General features: G+C 53.5%; 1 protein-coding gene across 1 annotated transcript in view; it reads left to right on the top strand.

The window, feature by feature from the left end:
- Window positions 1-287: 287 nt before the first annotated feature.
- GNA12 (G protein subunit alpha 12) overlaps window positions 288-15,269 on the top strand; it is a 107,586-nt gene continuing 92,604 nt past the window's right edge. Inside the window, exon 1 of the mRNA XM_047837855.1 lies at window positions 288-705. Coding sequence (XP_047693811.1) covers window positions 394-705 — 312 coding nt within the window. The 5' untranslated portion in view covers window positions 288-393. The remainder of the gene's footprint in view (window positions 706-15,269) is intronic.

The raw sequence follows: 15,269 nt of genomic DNA, 5'->3' as shown, positions 1-15,269 counted from the left end.
TTGGTCATGGCGGACGGCCGCCCCTCCTCCCCGGCGGCCCCGCCTCCCTTTCATTCTGAAAGAAAGAACCTCATCCCAGATGCCCAATGAGAAGCGCCCCCACCCCAAAGATCCCGCCTCTTTCGGCGCCGACCCCGCCCCGAGGGCCAGAGGGACGGCCGCCTCCCGGCGCCACACGGCCCAATCGGAGGGCGCATTCGTCCGGATGGACGGCGGCCGGCCCAATCGCCGGGCCCCGGCCGCGCCGCCCCGCCCCTCCGCCGGGGCCGAGCGGCGGGCGAGAGCGGGCCTCGGGGCGGCGGCGGCGGCGGCGGACGGACGCGGCCTGAGGGAGCGGCCGGCTGCCGCGCGGGGCTCGCCTCGCCCGCGGCGGGGTCCATGGCCTGAGCGGCCATGTCCGGCGTGGTGCGGACCCTCAGCCGCTGCCTGCTGCCGGCCGAGGCCGGCGGGGCCCGCGAGCGCAGGGCGGGCGGCAGCGGGGCCCGCGACGCGGAGCGCGAGGCGCGGCGGCGCAGCCGGGACATCGACGCGGGGCTGGCCCGCGAGCGGCGCGCCGTGCGGCGCCTCGTCAAGATCCTGCTGCTGGGCGCGGGCGAGAGCGGCAAGTCCACCTTCCTCAAGCAGATGCGCATCATCCACGGCCGCGAGTTCGACCAGAAGGCGCTGCTCGAGTTCCGCGACACCATCTTCGACAACATCCTCAAGGTGCGCGCGCCTCGGCGTCCCCGCCCGCGCACCTGCGCCCAGGTGCGGCCAGGTGCGGGCCGCTTGACCCCGGCTTTGGCGGGGAGGGTGTCCGGCCGGGGATGCTCACCCCTTCGGCGCCGCAGCGCGATAATGGCCTGCGCCCCTGCCCGTCTGGGGGGGAGGGGGGTGGGGGCCGGGGGCCGAGACGCGGAAAAGCTGGCCAACTTCGGGGGATGGGGACGGTGGGCGGGCCCCTCCTGGACGCCGCGCCGGGGACGCGCCCTTACAGGACGGCTTCTGCGCGCTTCCCACAGCCGGCCTCCCGGGGTCAGGGAGCCGTCCTCGCCCTGCCCTCCCCGCAAGCGCCGGAGAGCGGTGTAGACCGGAGAGGAGGCCGGCCGGCCGGCTCCGCTTGGGAACTGAGAACTTGCCGCCTGCACAACGTGCAGGGAGTAGAGCGAAGTGCGCGTACCCACGCCCCCTCCCCCAGCCTCAGCGCTCGGGTCACCCACACGCCTGCCCTGGGGCTGGAAGTCAACCCCAGACCGCGGAGAACTTCGTTAGGAAGGGGCTTAGCGTTTGTCGCTGAAGGAGAAGGCCTCGCTTTAGAAACCACCGCGGTCCGCTTACCGAAGCCACGAGTCGGTAACTGCTTGCTTGACACCCTCGGGTAACCCCAGCCTGTGCTCACAGCCCCCCGCGTTGCCCCGTCGCCGTTGTGTGTGTTCGCGTGACGGTACAAGTGAATTCCTTGCTCTGCACCCTTTAGTGGATCTCCAGCGTGGTGTGCACAATCGACTGGCTCTCCTATTCCCCTGCTCGTCTTATTCTTGGCGGTTTTGGGCAAAACAAAACAAAACAGAAAAGCTGTAGAGTTGACCAAGTCTGGATTCTGGTCTCTCTCTGCTGGGAGTCTGTGCTGCAGGGCTCCCCGGAAAGGAAATCTGGAGAAAACGGACCGGGAGCAGCCCAACGTAGATTCTCTCCTGCCCTTAGAGTCATTTGGGCGGTTTGTTTATGATTTTTTTTTTAATTTTTTTTTTCAACGTTTATTTATTTTTTTTGGGACAGAGAGAGACAGAGCATGAATGGGGGAGGGGCAGAGAGAGAGGGAGACACAGAATCGGAAACAGGCTCCAGGCTCCGAGCCATCCGCCCAGAGCCCGACGCGGGGCTCGAACTCACCGACCGCGAGATCGTGACCTGGCTGAAGTCGGACGCTTAACCGACTGCGCCACCCAGGCGCCCCTGTTTATGATTTTTTATGTGCTTGTTTTTACTGTATCGCTACCCCCTCTCACTGCCCTCTCACCTACTCCTTCCCAGGCTCATTGTGGGGAAAGCAGGTATGTCTCAAGCAGGGGAGAGTTTGTCATACCAGACGGCTGTCTGGAGACGAGAGTTTACGGTGCCCCCAGGGACTTTAAATGTAGCAGAGGGCTGTAGAAACCCATCCGGTGCCTCTCACTTCACCCCCGAGGAAGAAGTTCCAGGCCCCGGGGGTAAGTGAGTCCACCCCCTGGAAGCCGAAACCCTGCGTCTAAGCCTCCAGGCTCGGCCTGGTATCCCCGCTTTCTGTATTTGTTAGGAAAATCTCTCATTTTAGTAGAAGCAGCTCTTTGAGGATCTTGAGGGGACTGACGGGAAGAGAATCATTTCAATGACAAAACACTCCTTCCTTTTCACCTCTTTCAAAAGCCTCTGTGGGTCTGCTCTGGGCAGTCTTCACCAACGTTAAAGGCCAGGAGCCCAGTGTGATTCCCGGGGATACACTGTGTGTTTAAAATTCCCCTCATCTTCTGGGGTAAAGTGCATTTCATTGTCTTCCTCTGTCTCAGAGCCAGGCTGCGTTTCGGCTGCTTCTCCGAACCTCCACGCCAGGCAGGTGTAGAAAGAAGCACAAGGATGTGACTGACTTTCTCCCACTTTTAACTCGGGAGTTAGAGAAAATGTTGAGCAACGTAGAGTCTTAAATGACTGTGTTGAGTGCGTTTGAGGGAACTCACTCCTAACCTTCTCCCAGTGCATGCAAGCGCTAACCTCCACTGACTTCCTTCTCAACAGAAATATTAGGTTTGTTAGTCGGTCTCTTCTTTTCCTTCCCAGCTTTTAACTCACCGCAACTCCATTTTAAACTCACTTTGTCTGTGACTAGTTCAGTGGCTAGTTAGGAATTCTTTTTTCAGTTTAAAACCACAAATTCTCCCCCCCCCCCCCCCCCCCACGCCATGTTTTGACTGATCACTTTGGGAGGAGACCTTTCAGATTAATTGCTCTGCAGCGGCTGCAGTGGTGGGCATTTGAATGGTACGATTTAGAAAACTTTTTGTGTCTACGCATAGATTCAGCGTTCACAGGCTGTTGTTGAAGTACTGTGTGCCGTGCGCGTTGCCACATCCTTCATAAGTGACATTTAGTTTTTCTCAGGTTTCGGGAGGTATTGTCCCATTTAGCCGTGAGAACACTGAGGATGGGGAGTTCAAAGTCTGTTCAAGGTCAGCTACCTGCGTAGCAGGTGGCAGAGCTGGGAACAGATTTTTATTTTTATAACTGTAATTTTGGGGATAATTGTGGAGTCCCATCCTGTTGTGAGAAATAATATGGAGGGCCCACGTACCCTCTATCCTGTTACCTTCTGTGATAACATCTTGCAAAATGTGACGCAGCGTCACGACCAGGATACCGACGCCACGCAAGTCAAGATACAGAATATTCCCGTCACCGTCAAGGGTCCCTTAGGTCGCCTTTCCTGGCCGCCCCTCCCTGACCCTGGCAAGAACTGATCATTTCTCCAATTCTACGAGTTTTATTCATTCGAGAATATTGTACCAACGGAGCCATGCAGAACATGACCTCTTTTTATCATTCCACCTGGAGAATCACCCAAGTTGTGTGTGTCGGAAACAGTTTGCGCCTTCCGTTTGCCGGGTAGGATCCGTGGTGTGGATTTACCACAGGCCACCACGTAACCGTTCACCTGTCGAAGGCCTCTGGGTTCCAGTTCTCTGCCTGTTGTGAGGAAATGTGCTCTGCACATTCACGTACACGTTCGTACACACATCTTCACGTGTCTGGGATAAGTGCCCAGGAGCCCAGTTGCTCGGTCGTGTGGCAACGGTGTGGTTAACGTGATAAGAAACGGCGAACTTTTTGGAGTGCCTGTACCCTTTCACGTTCCCACCGGCGGTGTCTGAGTGACCCGGGTTCTCCGTATCCTCGCCGGCATCTGGTGTCCTTTCGCTGTGTCAGCCACCCTGATAGGTGGGCAAGAGCTGTCTCCTCGCTGTCTTCATTTCCCTTTCCCTAATAGCTCATGGTGCAGAACATCTTTTCCTGTGTTTATTTGCCGCCCCTATATCCTCTTTGGTGCGGTGCCTCTTGGTGGTTTTTTTTTTTTTACCTATTTTCTATTTCTAGAGGTTGCTTGTTTTTATGGTTTGTTATTTATTGTGGTTTATTGCTAGTGAATGCTTGGAGAGGTTTTTTATACATTCTAGATACTGGTCGTTTGCCACGTTTTATGGTTTGCAACTGTTTCCTCCCCGTCTGTAGCTTTGCTTTTCATCCTCTTAACAAGGGCTTTCATAGAGCAGAACTTTTTCTGATGAAGCAAGCTTATCAGTTTTTCCCTTTATAGGTAACACTTTGGGTATCAAAGCTATGAACTCTTTGCCTAGCTCCAGATCCCAATCCATTTTTTTTCCCGTAAGTTTGGTAGTTTTACATTGTACATTTGAGTCCCTGATCCATTTTGAGTTAATTATCCCATGAAAATGTGTGAGTTTTGGATGGAAGTTTTTTGTTTTTTGTTGTTTTTTTGCTTTGAATGCTTAATTGTTCCAACACCATCTGGTGAAAAGACTGTCCTTCCTTTGAATTGCTTTTGCAGTTTTGTCAGAAACCAGTTGGGCATATTTGTGTGGACCTAGTTCTGAGTTCTCTATTCCGTTCCACTGATCTGTGTGTCTCTCCTCCTGCCGTTATCACGTTCTGTTGATTACTATACCTATGCGGAAGACCTTAGCATCAGATAGAGTGGTGTCTCCCACCTCATTTCCCTTTCTGAAGATTGTTTCAGGTATTCTAGGGCCTGCGGATTTCTAGATGTGTCTTAGAATACGCTCGCCTGGGTCTATAAAAAAAAAATCTTGCTGGGATTTTGATAGCAGTTGCATGAAACCTATAGATCATTTGGGGGAGAATTGACCGCTCGACTATGTTGAGTCTTCCAGTCCATGAACATGGTATGTCTTTCTTTCAGCCTTTGATTTCTTTATTAGCGTTTTGCGATTATTAGCATACAGATCTGGTATGTGTTTTAAGTGTATATTAAGTATCTTGTTTTCCTTAGAGCAACTGGAAATGATACAGCGCTTTTGTTGTCAGTTTCCACATGCTCCTTGTTCTTCTTCAGCAATGCCATTGATACGTGTGTCTTGATTTTGTGTCCTATAAGCTGAGCGAATACACTCAACAGTTCTAAGGGCTTTCCTATAGATTCCTTGGGATTTTCTCTATGGATCATCCTGTTATCTGCAAATGAACACCTTTATTTCTTCTTTCCCAATAGCTATGCTTTCGTTCTTTTTCTTGGCCTTACTGCGGTGGCTAGAAGTCCCCGTATTTTGTTGAATGAGAATGGTGAGAGGCCTGTCTTGTGTTTCTTTTCTGGTGTTGGTGATTTCTGTCTTGTATTTTTGTCAGTCTTCTTAGAGGCTTATCGCTTTTAATGATTTTTTTTTCCCTGAAGAAGCAGCTTTTTATTTCATTAACTTTTCTTTATGGCTTCCCTGTTTTCAATATCCCGTATTTCTGTCCTTATTTCCTTCTACTTCCTTCGGGTTTATTTGCTCTTTTTTTTTTGTTTTCTGTTTTTTGAGGTAGAGATTTGGATATTTATTTGAGACCTTTCCTCGTTTCTAGTATGTGCCATAAATTTCCCACTCAGCACTGCTTTAGCTGTGTTCACATATTTTGATATGTTGCATTTGAACTTTTGTTCATGTTCATGTGTGTATTTCTTTTTCAGATACTTTCTTTGACCCACAGATTATTTAGAAATGTATTGTAGAATCCAAGAGTTTCGAGTTTTTCCTGTTTATTGATTTCTATGAGTTTATTACGGTCAGAGAACATACTTGGTATGATTTCAATTCTTTGAAATATTTAAGGTTTGTTTTACGACCCAGTATATGGTCTATCATGGTATATATTCTGTGGGCCTTTGTTGGTGAATGTTCATGGACACTTGAAAAAAAAAATGCACATCTCTTGTTGGGTGGAGTTTTCTACTTATGTCCGTTAGGTACTGTTGTTGATGGGGGTGTCATGTTCTGTATCCTTGCTGACTGTTCACTATTTCTGTCGGTTCCTGAAAGGGAGGTGTGAAAGTCTCCCAAATACAATTGTGGATGTTTCTCCTTTAGCTCTTAGTTTTTGCTTCATGCATTTTGAGACTGTTGTGTGGTGTATAAACATTTAGGATTATTAGGACTTCCTGGTGGATTGATCCTTTTGTCATTATGTAATCTCCCTCTTTGTCTCTAGTAATCTCCTCTGCCCTACCTTATCAGATATTTTAATATAGCGACTCTTTTTTTTTTTAATGAATGCTTTCCTGCTGTATTTTTTCCATCCCTTTGACCTACCCACATTGTTGTTTCGAAGTGAGTATCTTATAGACAGAATATTGTTATGTCCTATTTTCTTCACTCTGTCCATCTTTGTTAATTTGTGTATTTCGGCCATTTACATTTAAGGTAAAGTGATTAATCTGTTAAGGCATAAGCCTCCCATTTTGTTAATTTTTTGTTTGTTTCTTCTGTTTTTTATTTTCCTGTGGGTTAAACATGTTTTAGGATTCCGTCTTGATCATTTGGTGATTATATGTCAATTAAAGCTTTGTTTACTTTCTTGTTGGTTGCTTGGGCTTACCGTGTACGTGCGTAGCTTAGGGTGCTGGCATCCGTGTTTTACAACCGTCAGTGAAGTGTGGGACCTTTACTCTAGATCCTTTTACCCTCCTCACTTTTTAAATATCAACGTTTTAAGTCTTGTTATACTCGGAGCACCACATCACAGGGCTTTCTGTCAGTCATCAAATAAGATTTAAGAAACTTGTGAAAAGTGGGATGGTTTGTTAGATTCACCCCTATTTTTACCTACTCTGATGGTCTTTTCTTCCTGCAGTTCTGAGCTTTGTGTTTGGAAAACTTCCTTTAGCCATTCTTAAGGGTGGGCTAGTGGACAACAAATTCAGGTCTCCTGCATCCGAGAATGTCTCTACTCCCCCTTCGTCCTTGAGATCTCGGTGCCAGCTATGGAATTCACAGTTGACACATTCTTTTAGTACTTGAAAGAGGTGCCTTATTCTTCTGGCCTCCCCTGGTGTGGATGAGAAATCTGCTGTCCCTCGAATTGCTCTCAGTAAAGGTGTCCTATCTCTCCGGTTGCGTTTAAGATTGCTCATTTGTCTCAGTTTCCAGAGTTGAACTATGATTTGTCTTGACATAGGTTCTTTCGACCTATTATATTTAGGGTTTGCTCAGCTTCCTGAATCTGTGCGTTTGTGTCTTTCGCCAAACTTGGGAGGTGTCCAGCCATTATTTCTAAAAATACTTTTTCGGCCCCACTCTTTGTCCCTTCCTTCTGAGACTCTGGTGATAGGAGTGTCACTTGGCTCTTAACTGCTGACCTCCGGGTCCCTGAGCCTCTGTTGCCTTGTTGAGTGGGATGTGACATCAGCTACTCCTGGCCTGGCTGATACCAGGGAGTATTAGGAGCAGCGGAGTGGTGACCCGCCCAGCCTCCCCCCTCCTTTTCCTGCCCGCCTGTGCCTGGGTCGGGGTAGAGGCTCAGCGCCCCACTGACGCCGCCCTGGTCGGGGAGTTGAGCACATCCTGCATCTCTAGGCAGGGGACAGGAGAGGAGATCTTGCTTGGCCGCTTGGAAGTTGCTCCCTGGTTGTGCAGGGCCCCGAAGGGAAGCGGGAGATGAGCCTGCTGGAACCCAGGGGGTGACAGATGCGGGTTTTCTGTTGTGAGACCACCCTTTTCCCAGGCCTTCTGCTGGGAGGAACAGCTTTTCTGGGAGCTGTTTCCATCTGTGCCATTTGGCTGCTCGAGCTTGGAGGCTGTGCAGCACCCTGTCCCAGACAGGTAGGCGGCAAGGACACCTGGCGAGCTTCCTGCCAAGTGGCTCCTCGGGCCCGAAGTCCCGGGCCTCCTGCTGCCTTGTCTCCGCCGGCTTTCCTGCGCGTGCTCACTGTGTTCCGTCCTGAGTGTCTTTCGTTGTAAGGAGGGGACCCGGGAGGAATGGGGCTACTGCATCTGTGGAACCAGAAGTTTCTGTCATCCTGGTCTTTTGACTCCAGGCCCAGGCCTCCTCCTCCATGATCACAGTTGTGCCTGCATGTGAGCCTCTCATTTCCTTAACTTCATCCCCTCACACTACCCTCTGCAGTGGATTATTTGAATCTGTTAGTTGCTTTGGCTTCCTGTAGATACTCCCGGTAAGACTTCGTATTCATTGTTTTTATCTTTGTAATCTTAAACATGGTAGTGTCTCACTTCCTGGGCGGGCTGTCCCTAAAGTTTGTGTATGTGCTGCCTCAGAACTTCGTCAGTAACCCCTCTGGTGACGGCAGGTGCCTGGGCCTTTGTGGAGAAGGCTTCAGACCAGCTTGGCCTTCTCTCCCAGTGGCTCTAGCCCCCCTCATCTGTGCTTTCAGGAGCTCCTTGTGACGACTGAATCCCACATCGAGTTAGAAGTTAATACAACATGGGCACCCAGGTGGCGCAGTTAAATATCTGACTCTTGATTTCTGCTCAGGTCATGGTCTCATGGTTTGCTAGTTCTAGCCCTGTGTCCTCGGGCCCTGTGCTGTTAGTGCAGAGCCTGCTTGGGGTTCTCTGTACCCCTCCCTGCCCCCCTCAAAATAAGTTAATAAACTTAAAAAAAAAGTGAATACAACGTAAGCCATTCGACATACATTAGCCTTTGTTTTGTGAACTAGAAATCCCAATACTCACACAATTGCGTGAGTAGCATCTAACCACCCAGAGGTGGGCCTTCCTAGAGTGTCGTTGTGTGGCTGGTTTAGAAACCTTGTGAAGAATGAGATTGTTAGAACTGGTGGTCACTGAAACAAACATTCCACACCCACTTTTTGGCCATACACCCACGTTGGTGTGCTCGGTGCCGGTGGGGAAAGGGTCAGTTATGATGAATCCGGCCTAGTCTCTACCCTTCAGGTGCTCCGACCAGCTGGGGAGACAGGTGCAGCCTTTAACATCGAGTCTGAATGTACGCCACGTTGAATGCCCGTGTAAAAGTCGGCAGGTGGCTCAGTGAGAGTAGGAAAGGTGGATTCCGGCTGAGGCGTCTGGAAAAGCCTCTGGAGGAAGAGTGATTGGAGCTGGTCTCTGAGGGCGCCCTGGAGTCTGAGCAGGTGGAGAGGGACATCCAGATGAGCCCATCTCCGTGCGGCACATGTCTGCCAGTTAGGACAGAGAATTCTCGTGGTTTGGAGTGTTAAGAAGGAGAGTAGGAGCTGGACGGAACTTTCTAGCGCAGGGAGCTGGTCATACGTAACGCAGTGGCTTGCCAGAGACCTTGGTCACGATGTTCTTCATGTGAAAACCCCAGAGCTTCTCTCTAGAAAATTCATATGCGCCCATGTAGTCCCTTCAAAGGGTCCCTCCCCGTCCTGAGCCTCGAAGGGGGCCTCTGGATGCTCTGTGGGCTGCAGGGTAAGACATTTTGTGATACAATATCGAAGATTACGTTAAATTTTTGTAAATTAAAATCTTTTTTAGGATCGTTGGCTGTGGCATTATCTTTTGCAAAGGCCAGTAGGACGTTGAGGGAGCCTCTGCTGCTCTTCTGTATTTTTAGGCCCTTGGAAACTCCTGGCCTGCGGGGTCTTTGTTTCTTGGGTTCAGAATCCGTTTGTGCTTCACCCCTCTGTGGGTTTCCGTGAGAACAGGAGCGAAAACGCCCTTCCAGGTCTGGGAGAACAGTCCGGGTTCTACTGCCTCGTTGGCTGATTGCATTTACACAAATTTACTTTTACGCTGGACACGCATGGTTACTGCTTTGATAAGGGCAAAAAAACCAAAGACATCTTTTTCCATCCAGAGACCCCACTGGCCCTTATTGGGCATTCATAGCATGTGGACGATTGGTCTTACCCTTCCCTTTCAGGTTGACAGGTTGGTCATTTTAACCAAACCGATTTTAGGGGAGCAGTTTTGACCCGAAGTCATCTGTCACGCGAGATTCGTAATACAGCCGTGCTCGATGCGAGATCGTGTTTTGTTGACCGTAGGTGATTCTTCTCTGCTATTACGTAGTTGAGAGCGAGGACCTGGATGGACCCCATCGGTAGTGACTGGAGCTGAAGGTCTACACTTGAGGCTTATCTAGAGATGTGATCATAGGGCGAGCTGCGAGCACAGGACACTGACGTGTGGCGGAGCTGGCGCTAGACCCGAGTCAGCCCTTGAAGGGCCGTGCCCGCCCTCTCTTCAAGACGGGCTGCGGGATTTGGGGTTCTAACTATTCTCGTTTGTTTGCATTTCACCAAAAGCGGCAGTCTCCGTGCCTTCCGTCCGGTGGGCTGGAGCGGCCGCCCGGTGGCCCTTAGGGTGAGCGGAACGCGGACCATGTGATGAGTTGTCTTGAGTGCTTCTTTTGTACGTTCGGACGTTCGTCTGACATCAGGGTACGTGTTCACGTGGTTCCCGGACACTGGTTCACGGCAGGAGAACAGCCTCTGTGTCGTGTGAGTGTGTCGGCCGGCCGGAACTCTGTCCCGACGCGGTGGCCCGGGTCCGTTGGGAACTTGTGCTCTGGGAGGTGCTTCGTCCGTAGGACAGAAAAGGAACAGTTGTTGACTCTTGGGCGTCTTTGCGAGTGGATGGAAAGGAGCTGGAGAGTGTGGCAAGAATGCGTCCCCACCTCTGCTGTCATAAGCAGAGGCCATGCAGACAGCACCGCTCTCGGAACTCGGGCCTGTCTGCCCGTCCGGCCTGAAGCCCACGGCACCAACTTTGCCCGACGGCCGTGTTACGTGAAGAGTCAGCAGTGAAGACCGATGCTCACGAACACTGACTGGTGTTAGCCAGTGAACCCAGGCCTCAGGGACTCCAGTGACTACTTGAGCTGAGTGGAGCAGAAACTAAGCCACGGGAACAGAACACTCAGACTCGGAATCTGTGCCCTGCGCAGTATTAATATTGTCCTTGCCTTGCCGGAATGTTCTGCTGATGGTACGTGGCGTGGGTGCCCCACGGCCCTCGTGTGCACGTCTGGGGCAGAGGGAGGCTCCCCGCTGTACCCGGGGAAGGCCAGGATAGGTGTCAGGGCCGCAGCAAGACGTGCTCCCGAGGTTCACAGCCGTCCCTTTGCTGTGCTGTGTGCACGGTGGTGAGTCCTTTTACGGTGCTTATCTGCGTGCTTGACTCGTGTGGGGACCGGAAAGACCGGGGAGGACCGGGCAGGAGAGGAGACGTCACGGGAAGGGCGGGGGCCCCGGCCTCGCTGCAGGGGCCATCAAGACTGTCTGCGGGATGTGGGAGGAGATTCACCTGGACTCGTGTTACACGTGAATCCCCTGGGGCACGAGTGCTCCCGCCGCTGAGACGCCAGCAGCTCAGCGGTCCCGAGGAGCACGCCCCACGGTCGCTGGCGGAGCACCGTGGCACGCGGAGTACATTCGTTCTCTCTGCGGACACGTCACGCGGCGTCCCGGCGAAGGACTGGACACTTACGGGGAAGGGAAGGGAGTGATGACTCAGTCTCCCCTTACTGCTCGTCTCCCTTACAGGTGAAACGGAGGGGCTGCTTCCGAGTTTGCTTTGGGAATTTCTGTCACACGCGACGGTTCATCTGTGTTTCCCACTGGTGCCAGCTCTGCCCTGTGGTCGTTGGCACCCCTGGGACGGCCCAAGGCTGCATCTTTGGGGCCACCCGAGTGTTTTTCCGAGGATTCTGACGCCTGGATCGGAGGCCTGTGGGTGCGAAAGTCTAAGTGGGGAGTGATGTGGGAGAGGAGGAGACAGCCCCCGCGAGGCTGGCCGTCACAACTGGGACGTGGGAGATGGGCTGTTGACCGTCTTGTCGGTACATGGTGGATTCGGTTCCGAAGCGGTCGGGTTGTGTCTTTAAACAAACCGGCACCCCTGGAACCTCCTAGTTAAAGCAGGTGTCTCATTAAAAGCGATCCTCTCGGGAAGCCGAGTCAGCAAACACTTATCAAGTGTGTGTTGATGCGCGAGATGCCGCCAGGACGGGGCTGCAGAGAAGGAAGAAAACCTTCGCACGGGGCGCTTTGGTGTTTGTGTGGAAGGCAGGTGCTCCGGTCCCAGTAACCCTGTGAGGCTAGGTTCGGGGCTTTACTCTGTTGGGGAGGGACTTCAGCTCCAGTACTTTCTTAATTTCCCTTCCCTCCCCACCCCACCCCCATGCAGGGGGGAGGACGAGCGAGCCGCTGGCCAGGTGACTTTCGAGCCGCTGGCCAGGTGACTTTCGAGAAGGAAGCAGGCGCCGGGCTCTGGCCCCCCGGCCTCCCTCCTCTCCTCTGGAGCCCCTGCCCGCAGGGCGTGGCCATTCCGGTTTCGTCCTGCCTGTGTCTGTCTGTCCAGCCACGCCCGCGAGCACACCTCGCTGGCTGCAAGTCTAAAACCAGCTCTCCCATCTGGCGTCTGTTAGGACGAAAGCCGATGTCTTCACCTCCGTCTATCAAGCTGATTCCCGTTGTGATTTCAATGTGATCACATTGATTGCAGACTCTGAAGCAGAGGCAGAAAAGTGGAGGCTCGCTGAGGGTGAATTTGCCTGGAGCCACCTGCAAGGGTAGAAGTCCCTTGGTGACGTCTCAGCCCTGTCGGGGACTTTTTCTGTGACGAGCGGAAATAGCAAGCTGATCGCTCTTTTAGGAATAAATAGAGTTGTCCCTGAAGGAAGCCATCAAGAATGCTAGCTGCTCACCAGTTTGTGGGAACATCGGGGGTCCAACAGAAAGCCGGAGTCCCTAACTTCCTCCTTTCCCCACAGTGTCCCAGCCCCTCATGTCCCCACGATGTCCCTCATCGGGGCTGCTCCTCACGTCCCCCAGTGTCCCTGCCCCTCAGGTTCCCGCGGTGTCCCTCACATCTCTGGACATGCTTCTTTGACACTGAGTTGTTACAGGTGACCCAGAAACACCTGGGCCCATTTGACGTCCTGTTGTGTGAAGCCCCCTGTGATAGCTTTCTACTTCCTTATTAATCCCACAGATTACATATGTACTGCAGAAATAACCCCAGACTCGAGGCTCCCCTCCCTCTGGGCAGAGCTGCCATTGGCCCCACACGCTAGTCCCTGTAGCCCCTGATCCCTGAACTTGGAGGTGGGTGTTGTGTGGCCCGAGGCTGAGAGCACACCGAACCGGAAGCTACAAAGCCCCTTTCTGCGGTGAGCCAGGCCGAGGGGTTAAGAGCACGGGAGCAGTGAGGCTGAAAGAAGCTGGCTTTTAAGGAATGGAAAGAGAGCTGTGTTGGAATGCCGGGTGGCAGGTGGAGGAGGGAACCTGAGCAGGTCCGGCAGGGCCTCCTTGAGCAAGACAACTCTGGTGGCGCTGGGAGGCGAGTGCGGAGTTCGGGGCAGAGGACTGACCCGTCTGGGGCAGTGCGTTGGGATGCGAGGTTCACACAACCTGCTCGTTACCTGATGGGATGCCTGTGTATGTGTGTATGTGTGTGTGTTTACATATTTGTGCGTATATGTTGAAAACTCATTGGACACACGAGTATGAAAATGTTCAGAAGTAATCAAGGAACAAAAAGAGGCATTCTTACACATGGAGTTGAACTGCATGAAATTCTGATTTTTGACCCACAAAAACGGCAGTTTTGTATTATGGTTCTAATATTTCAAACACACTGTGGCCAAAGGCAGAGAGATGATTCTAGGGCCGTGTAGCGTGTCTCTTGGCCTCGGCCCCGCCTCCAAACAGTAACGTTGAAGAGCAGGTGAGTTGGCACGAGCCTGAACGTCCCCACTAGTCCCCCCGACTTCGGCCCTGGGACAAGTTAGGGAAAGCACTCAGAAGCAGAGGGACCTTGGCCAAGGCAGAATCCGTGCTGAGCCAGTGCTCACCAGACGGAGAAGTGAGCTCGCAGGGGGGACGTTTGGTAGGATTTCAGAAGCAAGCCCGCTGCGACCCAGACAGGGTTTCGGCTTCCTTCACCCCTGTCCCCTTAGACCCGGGTCAGCCACTGTCAGCCTTCGGGTCTGGTCTGGGAGGACCAGCGGGGTAGAAATGCCGTCAGGGAAGCTGACCCAGAGTGCTTCTGCGAAGATCGGGTTGGTAGAGAGCCGCTCGTGGGAGAGGTGGAGACCGGGCCTGGCCGCTCTCCCTGCCGTATCCAAAGGGGCTGGGGGAGCCCACACAGGGCAGAAGAAAAGCCGAGTCTGGAAGAGAAAGTGCGCCGTGAAAGTGTATATTCTGTAAGACCAGACCCAAGGGTCTGTTGAAACCGTAGCGTGAGAAAAACAGGATGACCTGAGTCGGCGAGACACTGAAATGTCACTCCTTGTTCGAGGTCCCCTGAGTAAGTCCAGCCCAGGAAGGGCCTGGGCAGAGACACCATCGGGACGTAGGGACGGGCCCAGTCCCACTCGCCCCTGAGCGCCCCCGTTGGGGAAGAGAGTCGGGGAGACAGCGGAGCGCCGTGTGGGGACACACACCTGACGGCCGCAGCCGAGGAGGCCCGACTGACGCCTCCCCTGTGCCCGCAGCGGGGACGGAGTCCGTGTTGTCTCCCGCTCGGACCGTGAGCCGTTCCTGGCCGGACCCCGAGCAGGCTGTGTGGCCTGGCCCAGCTCCGTGTCCCCCTTGAGCCCTTCAGCCTCCGTGGCAGGGAACGGGCCGTCCAGGCGTGGGTCCGTCCACCACAAACGTATCTGTCCGAGCAGAGGGAAGCCCGTTTCTCTGGGCGCCTGCTAAGCTGAGGTCCTCAGGACAGGAGCAGCTGCTCTGTTTTCCTTCCTGGTGTCTCACCCGGTGCCCGCACGTGGCAGGAGCGGGGGGACCGGGGCCAGGTTCTCCCAGCTGCCCGCTTGGGACCACGTACCGGCGACGACCACGTCTGCCTGCGCGTGGCTCGGCAGTCTCCAGGCCTCCTTTCGCGTACTGCGCTCGTGTGTCCTTGGGGCAGCGCCCCAGTAAGTGGCGAAAGGCAGGGTGGGGGCTCCGCTTGGGTGGAGGAGACTGACGTCCAGCCCTTGGGACACACGACGTTGCCCGGTGTGAGTGGGCTGTGTTGATGTCCTCGGGCTCCGCTTTTTAAAAACTGGGAGTGGCGCTTAATTGGTGACAGCCTTCCCAGCGGTGGCTCACACTCCCCGTTTGGCGACCTCAGGGGTGGCATCGGCGGGGTTAACCGTCGTCCCCGGTGAGCACAAGCATGACCGGAGCTCCCGGAGGACACGGCACACGACCCGGGCACACACGGCCTCCTCGGGAGTGATGCACTGTGAGCCCTTGTGAAAGGAAAGGAAAGTTTTCCTAGGAAAACTGGCGGACTAGCAAAATGCCG

The sequence above is a fragment of the Prionailurus viverrinus genome, chromosome E3, assembly GCF_022837055.1.
Source record: "Prionailurus viverrinus isolate Anna chromosome E3, UM_Priviv_1.0, whole genome shotgun sequence".
NCBI lineage: Eukaryota > Metazoa > Chordata > Mammalia > Carnivora > Felidae > Prionailurus > Prionailurus viverrinus.
This window is presented reverse-complemented; position numbering and strand designations above follow the sequence as displayed.